The sequence below is a fragment of the Meleagris gallopavo genome, chromosome 2 (assembly GCF_905368555.1).
Source record: "Meleagris gallopavo chromosome 2, MGAL_WU_HG_1.1, whole genome shotgun sequence".
Classification (NCBI taxonomy): domain Eukaryota; kingdom Metazoa; phylum Chordata; class Aves; order Galliformes; family Phasianidae; genus Meleagris; species Meleagris gallopavo.
The window spans coordinates 95,276,257-95,299,918 of record NC_139405.1 but is presented as its reverse complement, the minus strand read 5'-3'; the positions used below and the strand labels follow the sequence as shown (position 1 = coordinate 95,299,918).

The following is a 23,662-nucleotide window of genomic DNA, read 5'->3' as shown; positions in this document are numbered from 1 at the left end:
AATACATAAGATTGGAAGTATGCAATGGGCATTGAAAGGTTAAATCACCTTATATGCTCACCTCTTTCTGATCAACCTGGAGTGCAGATTTTAAAATATCTCTGAGCTGTGTTAATTGTCTTCTTTCTTCATCCTGTGCTTGTTTTATCTTGAAAGAAGAAAAACACAGGTTAAAAATAACATTATTATTTTCTTGTCAACAGTTCTTCCAAACTTGCTACTTAATTCGTCCATTTTTCTGAGAAGTGTTCATCAAGAATTAAAACACAGAGAGAAAAGACACTGCGATCAGTTTATTTTCCTTTTTATCTCCAGAAAACTAGACAATGGCTAGGACGTTGTTGGGTTAAGACTTTGACATTGTTACGTTCTTCTTGTTGCCTTGTGCTCAATTTGAAACCATATGTTGTTTTTCACTTAGTCAGTAAACTCTGCAGACTACGGGCTATTCCCCAAACATTTTACATGGGGAACTGGAACTGAAACCAAGGCTCCCAAACAAGACATTATAACAAAATTCTACTCAAAAATTTACCCAAAACCTTACAGAATTAAGCCAGTCAATCAACCTAAACAAAAATGTTTGCAGTTTTACCGTAAAAAACTCAGTTTACAACACAATTGTGAAAGGTTGCTAACTCACTGTATAAAGATCTGTTGAGAGTGTCTCAATTGAAGGCTTGAGACTTTCAACTGCTTTTAATCCATCCTGAAAGAAACTTAAAAATGAAAAACAAAAAGAAGACTTATTAAACTTCACTTTGTACATTCAGTTTAAAAGTTGCCCAAAGGAAAACATGTAAATTATTACGCAGTGCCAAGAACTTGAAAACTTCAAACATTTCTTTTTCTGTGCATCTTTGATCAATTCACATCTTTATTCCCATCACAGCTTATCCTAAGATACAAAATCCTCAAGTAGATTTACAACAGCCACAATCCACTGTTGTGTAAGTTGCCCTTACTCTCACCTCAAATACAGACTCATCTCATTTTTTTGAAGACCTAGAACAACATTTATTGTAGAACAGCAAAAGCTCAACCAAGTGTAACATAACTGCAACTTCTCAGAGCCCAATGTTTTCACACTTGATGCCATTCTCCCACTAAAGGAAAGCCTCTGTTTCCCAAGCATTACTTACAGCCTATATTCAAATTGAATATGCTAAATCATACTTTATCGTATGTACTGGTGTATTTGCACAGTGATATTCTGCATTTCAACATTCCAATTCTTTAAAAGAAGATTTTAAAAGTAAATTCGAACAAACCACAGGTATACAAATATTTGATTAAAAAACTGCTGCCACATTTGCAGTGGAAGAATTTTCATTGGGATGCAGATATGAAAGTGACAACGCAACACAACATTTGGTGTCATGGGAATTCTATTAAATGGACAAGGGAGATGAGTGACAAAGTACAAGTGAAATAGATTTTAAAGCAACATAGCAACAATACAGGGGAAAAAAATCCTCCATTGATTCAAACTGGTATTTTAAAATAAAAATTTACTGATTTGAACAAGCAGACAGAAGCTCTTTCAAGTTTAGAGCTATGGCTTTCTTGCCATATTACTGATCTGTAATACTACCATAAAAAAGGAGATCATTCTAATGAGAGCTTTGTGTTTTATTACTGAGTTCTTCAATTAATTAGAAAGAAGAGTGATTCTTTCAATACTGCTTTATCTCACTGCTTATGCAATTTATTTTCCTTGAGCGCAGATTTAATTTAGATCATTGCTACATACACTGAAAAAATAATTCAAATCAAACATGTCAAAACTAATAGACCACTAACTAATTGAGCAAAATAATAGCTCTATTTCAGGAGTAGTTTTTGAAATATGCCAAATTATTCTGTGGCCTTCCTTTGGAACAAGCAATTATATTCTATGGTTCTAAAAGTCATTAAGTCTTTTGGAATATAATAACAAACACAACTGCTAAACTATTTGACAAAAGCAATTTGTCAAAAGATTTCAACAACACCAGTCAAATCCTAGATTTATTTTTTTAAAAATTCAGAAAAGTGTTATGTCTAAATTTAATTAAAAAACTACTCCAGTATATAGCGTAGGTATAAAACCTAAAACATACTTGCATTGAGCATGAAAATACTTGATCAGGTTCTGAAGCAAGTCCACTCCTTTTTTAATCTTGATTTCGTTGACTTTCAGCAGGTACTGTTAACACAGTAATACACACAACAAAATTAATGATTACTGTCTCTGTTTTTTTTACATTTTACTTTCAGTTATGTTTCAACAAGTTTTAACAGTTCCAGTTTTAAGAGACCTGAAAGAAAATGCCAAACTGTGGCTTCAAGGGTTAATCACACAGAAGCAATAGCTGTTACTGCTCCTTTTTGATATCCTGTGGGGATATTTAAGCAGGATTAGTCCAAACTTATCACATCCTTCACGACTCCTAGTGGAAGCCTCTGTTAAAGGAAGCGTAAAACAGTTTGTGCAATGAATTAAGGAACCCATTCTGAAATCTAGCAGCCTAATAAGATCTCTCTCTCTCATGGATTGTTAAATCCATTGCCAAGTAGATGTCAGAAGAAAGCAATTTACTAAAAACAAGCAAACAAAAGAACAATAACAAAAAAAGAGGGATTATTTTAACCAGTATTTTTAAATCTGCCTTCTAATTTTGTCATTTTCTCTACCAGCTCCTTATACACATAAACAACAAAAAACATAGTTTAGCATGAGACGTAAAACTGATATTCAAGGCAACTGCTTATAAATCTATGTTGGCATATTAACCAAAACAAAATCTCTTTTTACTACTACTCCTTTTACCTTTAGATGTAACTAAGCATAATCTCTTCCTAAAAACCAGAAAAAATACAGGATTCACTTCCGCTACTCCACATTTAAGGTAATTTTAGAGATTTCACCCCACATTTCAATATCTCTACAAACGACTGAAATGAATTCCTCCTTTACTGTGACACAATGAAACAGAAGCATCTGTTCCACACTGTTTCTTGCAGATGACACAGATGGGCAATTAGTTGGTAAAATCCTTATATTTATTGAGTATTCAAATTACTTTATCAGCTTTGAATACTTTAGTCTGACTCTGTACAGGTATATGAAGTTTTTTCTAATAAATATCAGTTTGTGCAGTTACCAAAACTGGTATTAAAAGTAGGCTGGTGTATAGGTAAAATTAGCTTTAGTCATTAATATTAAAAACAGAAGAAACATCCATGGTGTATTTTTGACTTAGTGCATACTGAGAACAAACAGCCTCAGCTCCTTATAGAACCTTATGAGTCTTTAAATGAATTAAATAAAAAAAATTTGCATCGGATTTAACATCACAAAGACCAAAGTCACAAAGATTTCAAAGTGCCAGCATTCTGAGCCATCTTGAAAGACAACTGGATTCCATCCTTAGCTTTCTTTTCCCAGCACCAGCCCAAAAGAGGGCTAAACTGGAGTCCTTCCTCACATAACGCTGCAACAGCTGGCAGTGTAGGGAACAATGCAGAGAGTGATCTAGGACTTAAAATAACATAAAGTAGGAGTGTGAAAGTATACCTATCATCATTTCTTAGTCTTCAACTGAGCTTTGCATTGCTTATTCTAAAATTTACTTATATGTCAAACTAGAAAATTTGCTGCAAAGTTAGCTCATCAGGATAGAAAAACGTACGTTGGCAAACTAAGTCCATTACTGTCTTGTTACTGTTAACATCCCATTTTCCCTGAAATACTTACACTTTTAAAGTGTTCCTAATAGTTTTTTTGGTAGAACAAGACAAATTTCATGTTGAATCTTACCTCACACATCTGTAACTGGAAGAACCTTCTTTCTTTCTCCATCTCCTCTGCAATTTCAGCACCACTTATTTCTGTACGGATCATCCCATGCAGCTTAGCATGCTCTTTTTTCTCCTTCTCTATTTTTGTACTATAAGGTGAAGAATCAGTCAGTGAAGTGAGAAATTGAAAGCCTCTCAGGAAATCTGATTATTCACAAAGTCTACTGACAGATGCAGAGCCAGTCTTGCAGCTTTGCATAGACTTACTTCCAGATGCCATTCATTTGAAATTTGACAATGACTGAAGATCAGCAGTGACAAGCAGTAGCTGAAACCTAATCCAATCATCTGTTAAAATAATTTCCTGACATACTCTAAAGGAAGATTACAATTTAGAGAAAGATATTAACTTCTTGTACTGGAAAAAAAAATCTGCAACTAAATAATCCTACAGTTTCAATTAAAATTCATGCTTAATCCCAGCAGACCAAACACTGGTTAATGTAGCTCAATTATGTCACCAGATTTATTGAGTCTTGCCTGTCATCAAGTCATCTTCTATATATACAGGGTTTCCTAAGCCAAAATCACATTTGCCATCTCTACTTCCTACTGAGCCAGCTGGCACTGGGAATGCCGGCCAGCCGACTGTGTTGCAGACTTCAAAGTCTGCCAGACCAGCTGTCCTTATTCCCTAAAAGTTTCCACGGACATTTTCCAAGAGCTCTGAATAAAAAAATGTTCTCCTGGAGAATGTAAACGAAGAACTGATGCTCGTCATGCGGGAGAACTCCCCTACGTGTGTTTGTGCCTTCATTATTCTTTGTAGTATTGCTAAAATCAGTGATTACCCAGATAGACCAGCCTAATATGGAAAATGATACTAATAAAAGAAAATAGATGAGTGCTTGCTTTATGGCACTGTTATATGCACAGCTTAGAGGCAAAAAATTCTGAAAAGAGCTTCCTGAGGAAATGCTATACTGCTTTTGGACAGGAGGAAGCATTAGAAAAGAATCCAGGAAGCCCACGAGAGGTACAAACAACACAAACAGTCACACCCCCTCTTGGGCAGTCAAGTGTCTCTCAGTTCTCTCTCTGAAGAGATGATACGTCTCAAGTGCTCTCTTAACCTGATGTTAACATTGCCCACTATATTCTTACACAACAATATATCCAGCCTTTCTCAAGAATGAGAAATTATCTCCTCTTATGCCTCAAGCAGCAACGGAAAAGTAGAATTAATCCCATTAATCTCATCCCATAACATTCCCAGAGGGAAACATACTTGAATGGCAATCCAAAAAGCCCCATTTCGCCCTCCCTACTGGCAGGCGCAGTGGAGCCAATCCCCTGTAGTATTACAGCACTCAGCAGATCCAGCCAACACTGCACTCCTCAGCACATCAAGTTCCACAGGAAAGAGATGTTCTGAGGAAAGCTCCTCTCCTTTGAAATAAATATCCTGAAAGTCTTTATTTGCCTGAGGAAAAACGCAATTCCAGAGTGTTCTATTTTCATCAAAAAAGTCTATACTCTTACCAACCTACTGCCAAATATGCCATTTTGTAACCACAGAAAATGGAAAGCAAACAGAAGAATTAACCGGACACCAACTGTGAACAAGGACAACACCGCTACAGTAAGAGTCAAAGAGAATGGTAAATATGGAGCTCCTTTCCAGCACACCACGTTCTAAGTCATACATGACACGATAGTTCTAAAAAAGTCAAACCTCAGAGAAATGATTCAGGATAGTTTTAGTTCTCTTAGTTTCCACATTCACTTAACAATTCAATGAATTCAATGAAACGTGATCCAAATTCAGTAACCATCAATTGTTTTGTTGTTTATATAGAAACCACCAGTAGTTGTGTTGTTTATATAGAAAAACACTTGAACAAAGGGTGACATAATCACTCCTAATATTAGGAGTGTATTAATCATGTCATAAAGTGCTGATAAATGCCAATTAAATCAAAAGATACCTAACTGCTAAAGAGTAAACCAATAAGCACAATATTACAGTATACACTGTGTTCAGAAACTGAATTTCTTTTAAACAATAGGTTAGACTTGGCTGGAAGAGTCTGCCTACTCTTTAAAAGATAAGCATATTCTTACAAGTATATGGTAGTTAAATCAAACCGGAAGCACACCAACATCTACCAACTGATTTGGAGAAACAAGGCATCCTTAAGGCCACTTGCTGGAGCCTCATTTGCATTTCTGTAGCAGCTAGAAGTTTCCACTATGGAAATGGGAAGCTAGATCTAGAAACAAACTCAGAGGTCAGGCACCTGCTCAAAGGCAGAGCTTTGGAGGAAGAGGCACTGTGGTTTCAACAACTTTCATGATGCTTTAAAACAACGAAAACAAGTACCAGAGGTACATTTATTTATGTTTGCATTTCCTTATTATTTATGTTTTCCATCTTCGACGACCTTTTCAGCTTTGTAATTCAGAATTTAACCTGTTGTTCTCTTATAGCAAAACACTGCCTCCTTTCTGACCAGTGCTACAAGACACTTGGTTTCTAGGCAAACAAAGCTACCAGCAATGCAGTGCTGCATGCAAATTTTCTGGGTGCAAGGTTTAGTTGTGTTTCCTATCGTATCTCAAAGGTCAAGTCAGGGTCTGGCAGCATCAGATGTTCCCGCAATGCAATATTAACTAAATCCTTCTGGAAAAAACAGCTTTACAACGTATCAATTTTGGGATTTCCAAATATTGCGGCACATTCCAGTTTTCCAGGCAGATCAAGGAAGCAAAATAAAAATATATAGAAAGCTCTAGGAAAATCTTCTAGGATCAATAAGAGGCAAGCATTTTGTAAAACTGCTGTTCTTGAAGCTCATGCAGTACATACTGTATATATAGACTTTGCTGACTAAGATTTAAATCTGAGCATCCTTCAGACCATTTGCAGGACAGCTGCACATGACTAACAGACAATGAGCTCAGACATGTAATAGACAAGTACAGCTGAAATAGAGGATGAAGGATTTTAACAAAAAAGTAGGTCAGATGCAAAATAAGTGGCCTCATCCGTTCAAATATCACTGCATGACTATATGTAAAGCTCCAATTAGAGAAACAACTGTTTTTCAGTAGAAACTTCCATTTCAATTCTACTCCACATTATGATATAAACAAAGTGAGCTTTATTATTATTATTATTATTGAAGAAGGACAGAACCTATTGCTCTTTAACATACCTAAGGCAGGGAACAAGGTTAAAAACTGGAGTGGCCTGAGCAGAGGCAGCAGCAGCAAGCTGGCAGGATCTATGTCTTTCTTCCTCTCCTTCCCTGTACCTGTACAGCAGTAAGCCAGGCTAAGTATGTAGGTGCAGAACAGTGGCAACAGCACCTGGAAGGCGCTTTATGTACATGCTTTAAAAGAAAATACGGAAGAAGTACTGACAATTGATGAATATCAGTGGTCTACTGAGTCATGTTACAAATCTAAAGAAGTAATTTAAGAAAAGCCTGCAAAATTTTCAGATATTATTTTTAAATATTGTTTAAAACTGAGTAAAATGAGTTTTAAATGATAGAAATATCATTTAATTACATAGCTACGCTGACATCTTTACACAAGACTATAGTAAGAACTTGTTCATTCTCCTATTGACTTGGCTCAAAAACCATTCATTAATGATATCTACATGTGAGTGCCTGCATTTCTGCACAGTGATGTAACACACCTCAGACTACTGCCTTGATCTTATAATCCCCTAAGCACATTCAAATAACTTGTTTTATTCACTCAAGTGTGCATAACAGACTTCATGTCCAGCCTTTCAAAGCAAAATGGCAAAGGAAAGGGAGTCAGCCTTCCCAGAAAAGCCTGCTAGTTTTCAATGAGCTTTTATTTTTAATAGCATTAACACAATGCTTACTAGCGCAGGACTTCTGAAGAGAATACATTTTCACAGGCCTAAAAACAAAGTAATTTTTATTAAGTTAATTTTCAGGACAGACAGCTTTGTGTCTGGGATACTGGGATACTGACAGTACTACACAGCTAAAAAAGGGAGTAAATAATGTGCTTCAGGAAGTTTATCCTTCTGACTCCTGTGTAGAAGTGATACAATATCTGCCTCAAAATCTACCACAAGAGGACTGATCAAACTAAACAATGTGGGTGAAATCTGGCTCACTGCCTTGGTGAATGCAGTCTGTCTGCTGGAAGTATGAGCAGTTTTACGACATGTACTCCCTGCCCATATGCTCCCTCAGTGTGTCTGCCATTAGTGTTTAAGTACATGGGGGAAAGCAACTGCCTTGTAACAAGCAGAGCCCAGTATGCACCAATTCCAGTCAGAAGAGCAGACACACATCATCCCACTGCAGTCCCAGAGCAGCAAGCAGCAGCGTCCAGCTCTCAGAGGCTGAACAGAGATTAACTGAGATCTTTTAGCTAGCTTAAAGCTTTAAAAACATTTAAAGATCTTTAGTGTTACAAATGAAGCATGCTAATGATGGATGGTGAGGAAAGATGAATTATTCCTCCACGTCAGCTAAGGATATTCCTGATTTTTTCTTATGGCTGGCTAGCATGAAGCTTGCTCCTCTTACTCCCTTATTCAAAACCAGTTCCAAAGTACAAAACCAGTTACGTCAGCTGAGGTGATCTCGAGGAAAATGCTCCGAGAACTTCGGTATCTACAAAGGAAGAATCAATCAACAATAATCAACACTGATGGATGGTGATCTAAGAGTTTAAGAACAGATCAACATTACCCTCCCAAACAAGACCAGATACATAAACAATTTTCAAACACAACTTCAGAGTCTGAAGAAGCAGATCAGAAATGATTATGGAGAAAAAGAAAAAAAAAATTTTTAATGAATTTCTTTTCAAATACATCACATTTGGGTGTATCAACACTCAGCATTATCAAAGATGTGCAAGGAAAAGATGAGATATGGAGGCAAACAGGCTGTTTTTATAAGGAAGAATCAGAAGAATTCTATTTATTGAGTTGAAAAATTGTTTAAGAATCTCCTTATCCAGACAGAAATCAGGATAAAGGCATTGCCACTTCTGAACATACTACAGAAACACAGCTTTGCTATTTGGTGATTTGCTTCGCAGGTTTGTACTTGTGACTCAGAAACTCAGGCCAGTGATATGATTTTAAGCATAGGATAAACAGAGTTAGGCAGACAAAGCTGCTTAGAAACCTGGATGATTTGTGAATTCAAGGGGAGAAAAAAAAGAAAGGGGAAAAAAAAAAGAAAGCGGAAAAAAAAAGAAAAAAAAAAGATGCAACAGAAGTATCACTAGAAAAGACAGCTAACTCAGCATAATCCTAGGCTTTAGAAACAGTCCAAACAAGGCATCATCTAAGGTAACACACTAAAGAACACCGCGGAAACCTCTGTCAGTACTGCAGATTGAGGTTAGCAGAGACAACTCTGCATGTACCCAACGCTACAGATGACCAAAACACACAGATACAGAGAAGTTCAGATCCATTTGAGATGACCACAGAATCAAAACAAGTTATTTTCTCTAGAAACCTCTGAGGCACATATAATTGCAACCCTAGCAACACCGAAAAACCTCACTGTTTTCATATGTCCAAAATTCAGTAGATGACAAATCTGGTCTCAACAAATTCAGGCTTAAACCAGTGTTCTCACCCCAGCTTGAAAATCACACCATTAAAATTCCAGTATTTGTTAAGGCCAAGCTAAACAGTGACAGCTGGGAGCATTTCAGCTTATCTGGAAACCTGTCTTCCACACAAGATGGTCTGATAAATCCACAGGCCTCCTGGAGGGAGGTCAGGAAAGTTCTGTTCTGAATTTAGTTGGTAACTCACTTGGTAGAAGTGATGCAGATTGCAGTGAAAAAATAATACTTCCTGATGGACAAACTTAAGCCACAAAAAACTGTCATAAAACAACCATCATTAAAAAAAAATCACAAAAAAGAGCTTTGAAGAATTTGCCTGTACATGGTATTCCCAGGCTCTCTATCCCAAGCCTCAAGCAGATGATCCTTTGGTCTTGATCAAAGTGAAGGAGTCCAACAGGCTAGACAAACAGCTTTAAACTCTAGACTACTGATGTGGAGCTTTTATGTAACTGCTTAAAAAGCTAGCAGTTAAAAACATGGCAACCATACCAGCCAGCCACCCGGAAATACCACAGAAAATGGTAATGGATCTGAAAGAACTTCCTAATGAACATATGCTACCTTCAATTTTATTATTTTTTTTTTTAATATGTTAAATAAACTGCAGCATAAGTGGTTTAAAAATAAGCACTGTTAAAGAGACATGCTTTATTCCTTAAGGAATTTTGCAAAAACTATGAAGGTAACTTGGAAAGAAGTATCTCCAAGAAGAACTACCTCCTTACACTGAAAAAAGGAACCTGTTCAGAATAAAAAATGAAGTGTCTTAATTAAAAGCAAAGTCAGAAAGCAGAGTTTTTAAAAGACAGTCACACTCAAAGGGAAAAAAAATAATTAAATCTTGTGATCTCATACGTTGGATTCAATCCCACAGACAGAAAATAAATTCAAGGCCAACATCACATCTTCACGTGCTAAATGTAACAATGCACACAACAACTTTTCCTGCATCTACTGTCATTAAATTCAAATGAGATTCAAATGCATTTCCCATGGCCATTTTTATTTCTCAAGTACTCAAGTTGCTTGTTCATTTGTTTGTTTGTTTGTTTAAAAAAAGGAAAATATTTGTAGTGCAAGTGACTCTGAAACAAACCACCCGCTACTAGGACCAAACTGAGGATCAAAGTACAAACCCTTACATCACTCTAACGTGCTCATCCTGGTGAATATTCTATTCCACTAGGAACAGCGTTCTTGATATATGCCTCAGCAGCCTGCAATTGTATTTATTTTAAATTCTGCACACAAGCTTTGTGCGATGTCACTATGAATGAGTTCTACATAATTAAACAAGCTTTCAGATCCAGTAATCAGGCACAGGTAGATAATATCAGGCTAAATTACAGAGCTGTTCTTTATGGCCCATCCTCAGAGACAAACTACTGCCAAGGGCGATGGTTAGAAATCTTAATTACTTCAATAGCTGAAAGTTGGCATAGCACCAAACAGGATTGTTTGCTGGTATTAAAAAAAACCACTGAGCACTGGAGCCATCATAGTCTTGGCACAGTTACAAGTTCCAAGGATTCAGACTGGGGGTTTATCTTAATGTTTCAGAATGTCTTACTATGAATATTCTGCTGTAGCTAGGCAGTTTCAAAAATACAACACAGCTAAGGTCCTCCTCAAAAATCAAACCTGGAAAGCAGTAATTAGATCATTTTCATTATTATTCTCAAAAGAAATAACGAGATTTAGCTAACTTGCTAAGCTTGTTGCTTTTGTGACTTAAACAGCCTACAGAAATCACTTTTGAAGCCTGCTTGCACATGAATTCAGATGGGTCAACTCAGTAGGCACCAGAGAACCATTTCAACATTGTGCAACTGGAAAATAAACTAAAAAATGGTGCTAGATTCTCAGTCAATATAGGCAGCCAAGGATCTGCTGAAAGATATTTGTGTTAAAATACTGTGATATTCTGGAGCTGCATCACCAGAAATCATATGGTACATGTGAAGCTGATGACCTCAGAAGATCAAAGACACTAGATGGATAGCTAAGAAAACTCAACCAACTGTCACAACCCAAGTAATACTGGAATAAGGAATAAAACTCACCATGAAATTCTGTTCAGGGACTACCAGCTGCGCTGACACAAATGACTTGGTAACACCAGGAAGCATACCTATTCCTGACATAGGGAAACTGTTTTAATGTCCCAAGTGCTGGGGCACTGCTTAACAGCAAAGAATTATCAGAAATTGTGTGCTTAAGTTTGCAATTGGAGCAGGGAAACAGAAGCATTTGCAGGAGACCTTCTGCATCCAGTTCTGGAGCCCCCAACATAAAAAGGAAATAAAGCTGTTAGAGGGGAGTCCAGAGGAGGGCCACAAAGATGATCAGAGGGCTGAAACACCTCCCTAAGGGAAGAGGCTGAGAGAGCCAGGGCTCTTCAGTCTGGAGAAGAGATGTCTCTGGGAGCAGCCTTCCAGTACCAGAAGGGGGCCTACAGGAAAGCTAGGAATGGTCTTTATATAAGGGCACGTAGAAACAGGATGAGGGGAAATGGCTTTAAACTGGAAGAGGGGAGATTTAGATTAGATAACAGGAAGAAATTCTTTACTGGGAGGGTGGTGAGACTCTGGAACAGGTTGTCCAATGAGGTTGTGGAAGATCCTTCCCTGGAGGCTCTGAAGGCCAGGCTGTGTGGGGCTGTGAGCAACATGGTCTAGTGGGAGGTGTGCCTGCCTACAGCAGGAGGAGCTACATGATCTTAAATGTCCCTTCCAAACCACTCCATGTGGATTCTATGAGGGTGTGGAATACAACAGAGGATGGATGTCCCTACATCCCTGTGGAAGTCAGGGCAAGTTTCCCAGCTGCAAGAGATGCCTACCTGACTGATGTGATAAGGGATGGTGTCTCCACAAACCCTGACTCAATTGGAGTAGAAAGGGTTGATGCTACCCCTCCTCCATCCACACATGCTCAAATACTGAATCCCCCCCACTACCAGCTCACATGCAAACAAGAGGCACATCTGTGAAGTATCTCCTTTTTGCAATAACTAAAAAGAACTATGACTCAATAGTCAGGTGTGCGCCTGCCACCCTAATATTACCAGACCAGAGACTACACTGGAACCAAGAGTGGTGAGGCAGATTTTCCCTACCCATCTATCCAATCTCTATCTTCATGCTAGATTAGAATGTAACATATCATCAGCTTATCACCAATGACTATGGAGATAGATAGATAGATAGATAGATATATACACCCAGAATCTTATGCTAAGTATTGTAGCGGGATACAAATAAACATTTAACTGATTGTTGGGAGTCATTTCACCTTAATTTAGACCAAAGGAGTTTCAAAATCTCAATGACCCTGATCTGATTGGGTCATGACAGGTAACAAAATTAATTCTGCTTGATTTGAGGAATTAAGCTTTGTTGACTTCTTTGATTCATTTAGCCAGATATAAAATTATGTTATAAACACTGATGTTATGGTTATTTAAACACCTTATCATACATTTTCAAGCAAGTGGCTTATAATAAATTGTGCTAGACACGTGATATCGATGACAAGAACAATATAGGTATCCATTCACTTTTAGTACACATTACACCTGCTAAGAGCATCCAACCATGGCATGAAATGCAGAAAACATTAATATATTTTAATAAACTGCAGTAATTAAAATATTGTGAAGGTCTGTGCTATTAGACAGATCAGGAATCACAGGATTACAGCCATATCAGTAAATAAGCTTATCTCCACACCATCGTTAGCACTTTGTTGCTGAAGGCTCACTAAAGTCTTCCTGGAGACCTCAGCACTGGGCATAGTCTCATGAAATGTGCTAGAGCCAGAGACATTACAGAGACATTAGAAGTGTTTCAAGTTATAAAATCCTGAACTAAATCTTGGCTTGCATATATTTCATTTTTTTTTAAAGACAACTGAATTTTTCTTCACAGTAAGGGTGGCAGAGCACTGGCCATGCTGCCCAAGGAGGTTGTGGAGTCTCCTTCTCCGGAGATATTCAAGACCCGCCTGGACGCCTACCTGTGCAGCCTGCTTTGCAGGGGGGCTGGATTCCATGATCTCTAGAGGTTCCTTCCAGCCCCTACAATTCTGTGGTTCTGTGGTTCTATGAATACACACAGACATTTTTTATCTGCTCTTGTAACTAAAGACACTTGCTAATTACAGTGAATTAGTCCGTGAAAGAGAAGAAAAAAATAACAACAAATCCTTAAAATTGCATCAAGAAGTATAATTATGTTGCTATACTTTTTGTAGTTTTACTGGAAACTATTGAAAAATTTAAAAATTATATGTTTCAATTGAAATAAAACATTCCCAACTGAAGTGGGAAATTACGCTGATTACTTAGAACTTCATTAAGCTAACAAGTCTATCAGAGCTACTATCATGGCATTAAAAAAAAAAAAAAGAAAATATTTACCCATGAAGTAAACTGTATATTACAGGATTACAGAATTTCAAATGATTTTGCCTATATTTACATTTCTACTCAGATAAAAATCTTCCCAGCTAGGAATTCTGCCTGGAACCGTATTACTAAATAATAACTTTCTTAGATTTCAATTATACTTTTATATAGAAGATTAAAATATACATACACTTTAGTTTCGTAGTCCTTCCAAGCTTTGTCAAAGGGCTTTTTCAGGTCCTGTCAAGACCAAAAAGAAATAATAATGCAGTTACTTATTTACATGAAAAATACTATAGCTCTAACTATGAATCTATGCCACTTGCAGTGCCTACTGGAATAAAGAATTCTACATGTTCTTGCAAAGCTCGCATAAGAACCGTGTAAAAGCAGTCTTGTACATAAGACTAATACATTCACATTACTAAAAGCATCTCTAGGAGTCCTGAGTTGGATTTTTCAACAATTATAATATGAAAGTAGTATTTGATTGTTTTCTCAAGGCAGGAACATGGAGCAACACTGTATTAAGTGCACTTTTTCTGATGCTGAAAAACAGAAGAAAAAGAGGAGCAAAACACACTAAGCAAGCAACAGAAAGATCATAAGTGTGTAAATAATCATAAGTGTATAAATAATCTTTTCATCCTTCAGTAACATACAGAGACCATTTTTAGTCTGTGTACATCTTCTTCTTCCTTCAATGTCCTAGAACAATAGCTGCCAGTTGCTTCCTGTTTGCTCAGCAGTAAATGAAGTGTAAGCCAAATTCATTTGTTGGCTATAGCTTTGAAATTTATTGTAAACATATCATCAGAGTTCTAAGTTATTATTATTTTAAATAGGAAATATATTCAGGACACAAGTAGATTTAGCCTTTCTTCAGAAAAACAGTACATTCACTCAGTGCTTTTCTTAAAAAGGTACATTTAGAGTGCTAAATATATACATTAATAAAAATTCTTCCTTTTTAAGGTGCCTCTTTCAACTAGGCGAATATCTATAAATTAATAATTATTACACTTCCTTCTCTGCTTATCTTCTATATCTCAGAACTGTTTTTAAAGCTTCCAAATGTTTTGTGTATGTAGACAACAGCAAGCTGTATGTGCAACCACAAACAGAATGGATGACTCAGTTCATAATAAAAAATAACCATCTTGTTTATTAAGCTAATAAGTTTTACATCAAATAAGATAAAAATATTACATTAGCTACTGTACCAACAATAATTTTGATTATAAATAAGAATATAAACATACCCCTTTTACTCCTTTCAGATCTCCCTTCAGCAAACTGTCCAACGGAAAAGTGATTATGTTGTTCATATTCTGAATCTGTGAGACAAAAAATTACATGAAAATACATTCAATGCATTTTAATATAGAATGTACTTGCCTCAATTCAGAAATTACAAAAAGTTTCAGTAAGTAATCTTCATAGAATCATAAAGGGTGAGACAAATCTCTAAGATCATCAAACCCAACTGTCCATCTACATCCAACACTGCCCACTAAACCATGTTCTTTAGGACCGCATCTACACATTTCCTGAGCACCTCCTGGGATGGTGACTCCACCACCTCCCTAGGCAGCACATTCCAGCTTCCAGAGAAGCTTTCCTAATATGCAACCAAAACCTTCCCTGACACAACTTGAAGCCACTACCTCTCACCCTATCACAATTACATAGGAGAAGAGGCCAACCCCCATCTCACCACAACCTCCTTTCAGGCAGCTGTAGAGAGCAAATAAGGTCTTCCCTGAGCCTCCTCTTCTCCAGACTGAACAATCCCAGCTCCCTCAGCCACTCCACGTAAGACTTGTGCTTCAGATCCCTCACAGCTTTGCTGCCCTTCTCTGGACACACTCCAGCACCTCAATGTCCTTCTTGTTGTGAGGGGCCCAGAACCACACAGTGCTCGAGGTGTGACCTTGCCTGAGCTGAGTACAGGGTTACAGTCACCTCCCTGTTCTGCAGGCAACATTATTTCTGATATAAGCCAGGATGCCATTGGCCTTCTTGGCTAACAGAGCATATCATACATATTATTTTCCTAACACTGCTTTATGAAGATACTTGTCAGTACAACCAGTAACCAAAGATGCAGTAACATGAGTTAATTAAACTTACTCGGGAAACATTACAATCCAAGCCAGCAAGAAACCAGCAGAATTCCTGCTCATGTAAATATCACATCCAACAACTGCAAAATGAGACCACTATTTCTAACACTGTCTGATTTTACTGTTTAAGTTATATCAAAACAATGACACAATTTTTCTGCATTTATGTCTTTTAATTCATGAGCATCATTTAAACTAATCTTCTTAATTTTGAAGTCTCTTCAGGCCCATTCCATAAAACGTGTCTGTTACTCACAATACATACTGTCTCACTCTGACACAAACTATAAAGACAAAGAATTCTGGCTCCTAAAAAGCCATTAGTTAAACATTTAGCGTATATTCCTAGAAAGTGCTGTGTTTGCCATTGGCCTATCAGCAAAAACTTTTAAATAAAGATTTTATGAGGTCTTGAGTAGGCACGTAATTCAAAAGTGAACAAATAATCCAAGATGAAAAAAAATCTTCACTTCAAATAAAAACTGAAAACGAACTTAGATAAACTTAAATAAGTTAATAACATAAAAAATAATGGTTCTGAATGGATTATCTGTACTGTAGTATTTTGACAGGGGAAAAAACTGAAGACTTACAGTAGGAATAAGAAAGCAAGTAGCATACACCAAGAAAAGAAACACTTCATTTCCAACCCTTTATGATTGGAGACAACGTTCCAAGTATGAGCCAGGACAGCTAGGCACAGAGTTTAAACTGTAACAACCCAAACAGATTGTGCTGAACGTAATAAACAGAGTGCTTTAGAATCACATGACAGAAAGAAAATCTGATTAATTTTTGCAGCAGTAAAGGGAAAGCTGCCTTTGGGTGGGTTTCTTTTTTTGTTGGAATTGTTAACTTTTTTTTTAATGTGCTTTTTTCAAGAAGCACAGAAATGTATATATGAAAGCAGATTTTCAGAACTGTTTGCATCATGTAACAAATAATGCTTCTGTTCCTGAAGAAATGTCAGGAATATCAAAGTCTCATTTAGCATAACCCAGTCAGATAAGGAATGACATTAATAGGAATTAAAAAAATATAATATTTCCAACTATGAATTTTCAGCCAACAGAGAATGGAAAAATATGAAAGATATCTATCACCCTTGGTGGCCTCACTAAAGCAAACTGAAGGGTTTCATCCCCAGTGGTCTTCATGCTCAGTGATCCTCAACAGCTGCTATTAAAAACAAAAGAACAAAAAGCCAAAATACTGCTTTTCCTCTTTGAAGATGCTATTTTATTGCATTTGCTTGAAATTTCAGCCAGCAACCAAGAAGAAAAAGAACGTACATAAATTTTAAAGCTTGAAATGATTAGGAAAGTTGAAGAAAAAAAATCTGGTCTATTGAGTATCTACAATCAATCACATTTCCCCTCCCCTCTCCACTTCTCCTTCTCCCAAAAAAGCTGCAGGATGCAACCACAGCCCTTTAGAATCAACATATTAAATTCCAACTCTTTGTGTTTGTTTTTAAAATAATTCTTAGAAAAACTGAAAGAGCAGCATCTACGCATGCTTAGCTGATAGTGGAAACAATCCACTTCTACGTTCTCTGCAGCACTACAACATCTACATACCAACATAACAGTGTCTACAGTTAATAAAATAGTAGTTTATGAAGTATAAGTGAAACAGCTTAAATCACACTAAACATAGGTAAAAAATAAAAACTTCTACACAAAGAGTGATGGCCAGAATGGCTATCCAAGAGGAGAAATAGAAGAGGCTTCATGTAAGATCTCATCCTATGCTACATGTTCTACTGCGTTATTCTACTTTATCACTATGCTGTAGTAAAAAGTGTAGCCTAAAGATCAATGTCTTCATTTAAATATTCTTCAAATCCACATAATCAAGAGGAACATGGGAGTGAGGTGTTTCTCAACAGCAGATTCAAGACAAGTGTTTTCTTCCTTAAGTCATAAAAATGGCAGACCCTCAGCTATTCGGAGGCATATTCATACAACCAACCATCAGGTTTCAAAACAGTCCTGGCTATTCCCCAATGATTCAGTTAATGGGACACGGACTCACGCTCCTAAATAGAATACTCCAGAAGAATTAGGATATATATTTTTTAATGTAGGGAGAATGTTTGCCTGTCCAAATCAATTCCATGTGCTACTACCTGCAAGTTATTATCAGTCCATTGTATCCCCTATTTCTGATTTACTTGCAACAAATTTAAGTATCATAATGCATGAATTTGTCATTATTAGCCTAGTTAGATGAATCGTACTTGTTCATATTTAAAATCAGCAAAGCAGGATACACAAGAATGATCTTACATTTTTCCCTCTTTCTTGAGAAGTTTAAGCTGAACTATCAAAAATTCAGACTCATTTTTCACACACAGAGAAGCACTAATATGCTGCAGCTCCTGCTATGTGTGTACATAGATATAAAATGTATACAGCTATTTATGTTTTAAAATATTTTTTAAAAAGAGACATGAACAAAAGTGCATGAAACCTTCAAAGAAATTAAAGTCATCCTCTGCCAGAGAAACACAAGCAAGTTTTTGGGGAAAAAAATGTATTAGAAGAAAAGCAAAGCAAAGAAATAGTTGACCTGGTTTCTAATTCCAACACTGCTGCTTTGGCACACTTGCAGTTTTCCTCTGACAGCTTCCAACAAGATAAGATGACAGAGACAGGATAATAAATTAAAACTTCATAAGTTGGAGAAAGCTCAGAGGAGGAGAAGAATAAATGGCAGGAGGGAGAATGTAAAAATAAACGAACTCACGGCTGCCAGAAGTGATGGCAGAGGAAACAGGCAAGCCAACATTTGTTAAGCAGAAAGATTTTCAAGGAGCTTAAGAGTCTATGGCTAAACACTGAAGTTCTTCATTTGCCAGCACTCCTATTTATTTTAATGAGACTTTTTTTTTTTTTTAAGAACTGCTTTAAATCCAAAACAAAACAAACAAAAAAAGCAAACGAAAAAAGAAACCAAAACCTTTTTCACTACTTCTCAAGGAGGTTTCTTAACACAGAATGATTTTGATTAAACTATAACTCAGACACTTGAAGAACCTACGACATGACTCACACAGCTGTTACCGAATTCTAGATGGATTCCATGTATTAAGAAGCACTGGGTTTTCTCAACCACCAGTGAACTCAAGTGTTTACAAGTGACAATTTTGCTTGCTGACTCGTAATTATTTTCTTTTTTTTAAGGCAAGAAGTATTGCACTGAATAATTTTCAATAGTTTTTCCAGTGATTTGAGTAGGACAGGATCAATCAACATGAGCATGGAGTGACTGAAAACCCAGAAAGGCACTACAGAAGAGATGCTTCTGGCATCTAACCGTAAGATTTTGGAAAATCACGTAACAAAAACTTTGGACTTTTCACCACACCCGGCTCTCACACACAAGGACACAATGGTACCTTTGAGTGTCCTTGCTCCCAGCCCTGCCTGCAACATGATCATGCGTCCCAGAACTGGGACAGGCTGACTTGGAGGCACAGCAATCACTGGTGTCACACCACAAGGAAAGGGAGTCCAGTGAAGCAGCGACTGCCCAACACTAAATGCCCACATGGACATTCTCATTCTAATGGCTATATAAAGATCCTCACATAAGATATCAAATGTTGACCACAGAATCTTAGTGGCTGGAAAGAACCTCTAGAGATCATCTAGTCCAATCATCCTGCATAAGCAGGTTCCCTACAGTAGGTGATGTGATGCTGCATACTACTGGGAATGACCACTATACCACCACCAGTAGACAAATTACAGACTGGAACTTTCTTGATTAGGAACTACAAGAATAAAATAAAAGGAAATACATTTTTTTTAGTGTACTCTTAAAAGCATAAAGTGTATAACTCTAAAAGCAAGAAGAGACTTGAGGTTATTTCAGCCCATCCTTCTTGCCAGTGGAGAATTCCCAACTGTACATTCTCTAACCTAGGTTAAAACATCTAAGTGGGAAGCTTCCACTGCTTCCTTTGGGCCACCTCATCTAATATTTTTCATGGTTAGAGCCATTTACATGCAATTTACTAAGTTCCCCTTCTGCAAGCACACAGTTATCTCCGAGCCAAACCCATTCTTCTAAGTTTTCTTCAGAAAACAAACTATTTAAGCCCTGATCAATTTTTTTCTTACTGTCCTAGAATTTTTTTCCACTTGGATCAATATCTTTTTGGCAAAGAAATAAAGATAACATTCCAGACAGAACTGAACCTATGCCACATTAAGAGGAATTATTACATCTTGCTTTTCCTAGCACCTAAACCAAGAGGTCCATTGCAATTTCTGTACTTTTAGACTTACTGCAAGAGCAAGCCCTAACATCTCTTTCCTGTTTTACACACAAGTTTACAGTACTTTCTGATCATTTAAATCCCTGTAGACCTTCTGGGTAATTCTGTGTTCAGTAGTTCCTAAAGATAACTTTTAAAAAGGCTGAAGATGAAAACAGTCCTCACTTTTATGCATTTTTCTTTATTCATTTCTCATGATCTAGAATATTACTGTCAGGCCCCTCAAGGTCCCTCTGGATAACAATCCCTTCCCTCCAGTTCATTGACAACACCACACAGCTCGGTGTCATCAGGAAACTCACTGATGAGTGCGCTCAATCTCACCATCCATGTCACCAGCAAAGATGTTACACTGCACTGGTCCCAGTACGGATCCCTGAGGAATATCACTCATCTTCACGTACATGCTGAGTCATTGACCACGACTCTTTGAGTGCAATCATCCAAGTAATTCATTATCCACCAACTAGTCCCTTCATTAAATCCACGTCTCTCCAATTTAGAGACAATGATGCCATGTGGGATAGTGTCAAATATTCTGTGCAAATGGGGTAGATGACATCGCATAATTACTATTCCTTTATCCCATCACAAAAGACCAAAAGATGTCAGGTATTATTCACCCTTAGTGAAGCCACCTTCATTAAGGAGGCTGTCACCTCCTTCTTTTCCATGTGCAATATCATAGTTTCCAGGAAGTCTGCTCTATGATCTTATCAGGTATAGAGATAAAAGAGACTAGTCTTTGGATAGCAGCTTAGGAACTTAACCTGCCAGGACATTTAGACATACAGGACTCTAACCAATCAGACCCCTGAAAAGGCCAAAGCCTGCTCTCCTGAAGTGAGCTTGCTGTGCACCCTCCTCTCTGCCATAAGGATCTCAAACTCTACCATTTCATTGTCACTGCAGCCAAGGATGCCCCTGAGTTCCACGTTCCTCACCCCATCCCTACTTGATGATGGGAACAAAGTCAAGTACAGAATCTCTACTTGTTGGCCCTTTTATCACTTGGAGAAGGAAGCTACCATTAATACATCCCAGGAACCTCCTGGATTGCTTATGTCCTATTATGTTGTCCCCACAACATATACTGGGGTGAGTGAAGTTCCCCACGAGGACCAGGGCTTGAGAACACGAGGCTGCTCCTCTCTCTACAGAAGCCCTCATCTGCTCCATCTTCCTGGTTGGACGGCCTGCAGCAGAAGCCCCACTATAACATCACCTGTCGTCCCAGCTCATCCTTTAGCCCTGGCCCACAATTCCTTGGCCAGCACCTCATCCATTCCCAGGCAGAGCTGCATGCACTCCAGCTGGTCACTGACATACAGGGTAACATGCCCTCTTTATCTCCTTTGTCTATCATTCCTGAGGTGCCTGTATTCTTCTATTCCAGCACTCTGGTCATGGGAGCCATCCCACATCTCCACGGTGCCAATAAGATCACGGCTCTGAAGGTGTGTGCAGGTCTCTAACTCCTCTTGTTTATTCCCATGCTGTATGAATTTACATAGAGTCATTTAAGTTGGGCCACTGATGAAGCTGACTTATTGAACTAGAATTGCCTCACGATGATCTTTAATCATCAATCTTTAATCTTCACATATAATAGGTCCTTCATGTACTTAATTTAAATGAATACTTCTAATAAACTATACACAATTTTACAAAAGCTTCAGACTCCAAATATATTTTTAAAACTCTGTACTGACCCATTATCCAGGAGAGAAAATTCTGGACACAAAAATCCGTAAGTTCATTACGCAGTACAGAAATATATGTCCTTCTGTTTTCTCATTGGTTATCTTCTACATCTAAGCAAATCTTCCTTCTCACATTTTTTAAATGAATTAAAATGAATGTATTCAGAAAAATGCCACCATTGTTCTTCCATTTCTCCTCATTGAAAATCCAAGGACTATTAATAAAAAAATTTTTCACATTGAATCTCTTCCTTCCAGCTACCTTTTACACAGTGAATATGGTAGATTCCAGTCCTCTCAGTTACCATCAGGAAAAAAAAAAAAAATCCAAAAAGCAATACTGTATGTGCCACAAAAGGTACTGTGTTAGCTCTAACACAGCAAAGAAGCTTCCATTTTTTTTTCTGTATTTCACTATTAAAAAAGACTTCTTAATTGACTGATCTCAAACACAATTCTAATTCAAGGGAAGTTCAAGGAAGATGTATAATTTAGTATTGAAGCTATGGCTAAAAAAATACTGCAGAATATATCATAAATTGATCAGTGCATTAGGCAAAAGTGAGTAGCTACAAGGACTTGACATGCAATGAGCTTTTTTTTTCCTCTTAAGAAGTTTCAGAAATCATTTCAAATTTGAAGAACTCTACTTATTCAAAAAAAAAAAAAAAAGCAAAGCAAAACACATAAAACTCGAGCAATTCCAAGACATGAATTTCAAGTTTAATAGTTTACAGTTGATTAATTTAATTGTAACAAAAACTATTTCAGATATCAATGAAGTAGTTTAAAACATTAATGTCTTGATAGGCCTGTGAAAACAGCATAGTCTTTTGAGAAACCCTTAAAAACACTAGAGGAAACAATAACTTTAACCTTGTTAAAAGTAGAGCAACTTTATTATGTCTTTCCTTTATCCTACTGAAGACAAGTTGAAAAGAAAATCTCTTTGCAGAAGCACTTTACAGCTCTAAATGCCACCCAGACCGAGAGCTGACAGAACACATCAGCTTCGAGAAACAAAATCAAAGTACACGACAAAGCAAAACTTGACAGTAGCCTTAAAGCTTTGCCAGTCTTAATAGCTTTGGCATCTGTTCCAGTCTGAACATGTCCTCTCACTTCCCTGCACATTCTCCACTTGCTTCAGCTAAAGATCTTCTGGGGAAATTCAGAGCCCTATGAAACTTCAGGGGCAGGTCTACCTAAATAACATCTTCCAGTGTTTTTTCTTAACAGCAGCAGGTTGCATATCGCTAGCCACATTTCTAACAAAACTACTTACAACCAAAGTATGTTGGATGCTATCAGGGAACACTCTACAAGGAGGATGTTTTTCAATGCCAATGCGCTTAAGGTAATCAGAGCTGGTTATCTCACAACAGTGTGAGAAAGCATGGGGGTTGTTCCATGTATGGCTATGATCATTAAAACAACAACAAAAAAAACTAATGTTATTTTCAACCAGTATATAGGCCTCTTTGTGCTAGTCAATATCCTTTTAATCTCTTGGAAAATCAGACCTACATCAGCAAACCTCTAAACAGGCTTTTGAAGTAACCTCAGTCACAAAGAAATCATTCTAGTAGTTGCAACAGGCAAAGTCACCAAAATCATTAAAATTGTTTTATAGTTGTTTCATAATTTTGTAATTCTTATAAATCAATGTGGTATTTTCAAGCAATAATGATGAGTTTCTATT

The 23,662-nt window shown here is 37.2% G+C and overlaps 1 protein-coding gene across 4 annotated transcripts in view; it reads right to left on the bottom strand.

The window, feature by feature from the left end:
* Positions 1-23,662, bottom strand: part of ASAP2 (ArfGAP with SH3 domain, ankyrin repeat and PH domain 2) — an 88,044-nt gene that overhangs the window by 34,310 nt on the left and 30,072 nt on the right. For 2 of the 4 annotated variants that reach the window (XM_085217987.1, XM_085217988.1), the window contains exons 4-9: positions 15,106-15,180; positions 14,034-14,083; positions 3,803-3,932; positions 2,103-2,188; positions 644-719; positions 62-148 (exon numbers count right to left, since the gene is read on the bottom strand). In XM_085217987.1, the coding sequence (XP_085074113.1) occupies positions 62-148; positions 644-719; positions 2,103-2,188; positions 3,803-3,932; positions 14,034-14,083; positions 15,106-15,180 (504 nt within the window). Of the gene's footprint in view, positions 1-61; positions 149-643; positions 720-2,102; positions 2,189-3,802; positions 3,933-4,050; positions 5,720-7,001; positions 8,303-14,033; positions 14,084-15,105; positions 15,181-23,662 lie in introns of those variants that run through there. The other 2 variants (XM_085217990.1, XM_085217989.1) reach the window with 2 other exon arrangements.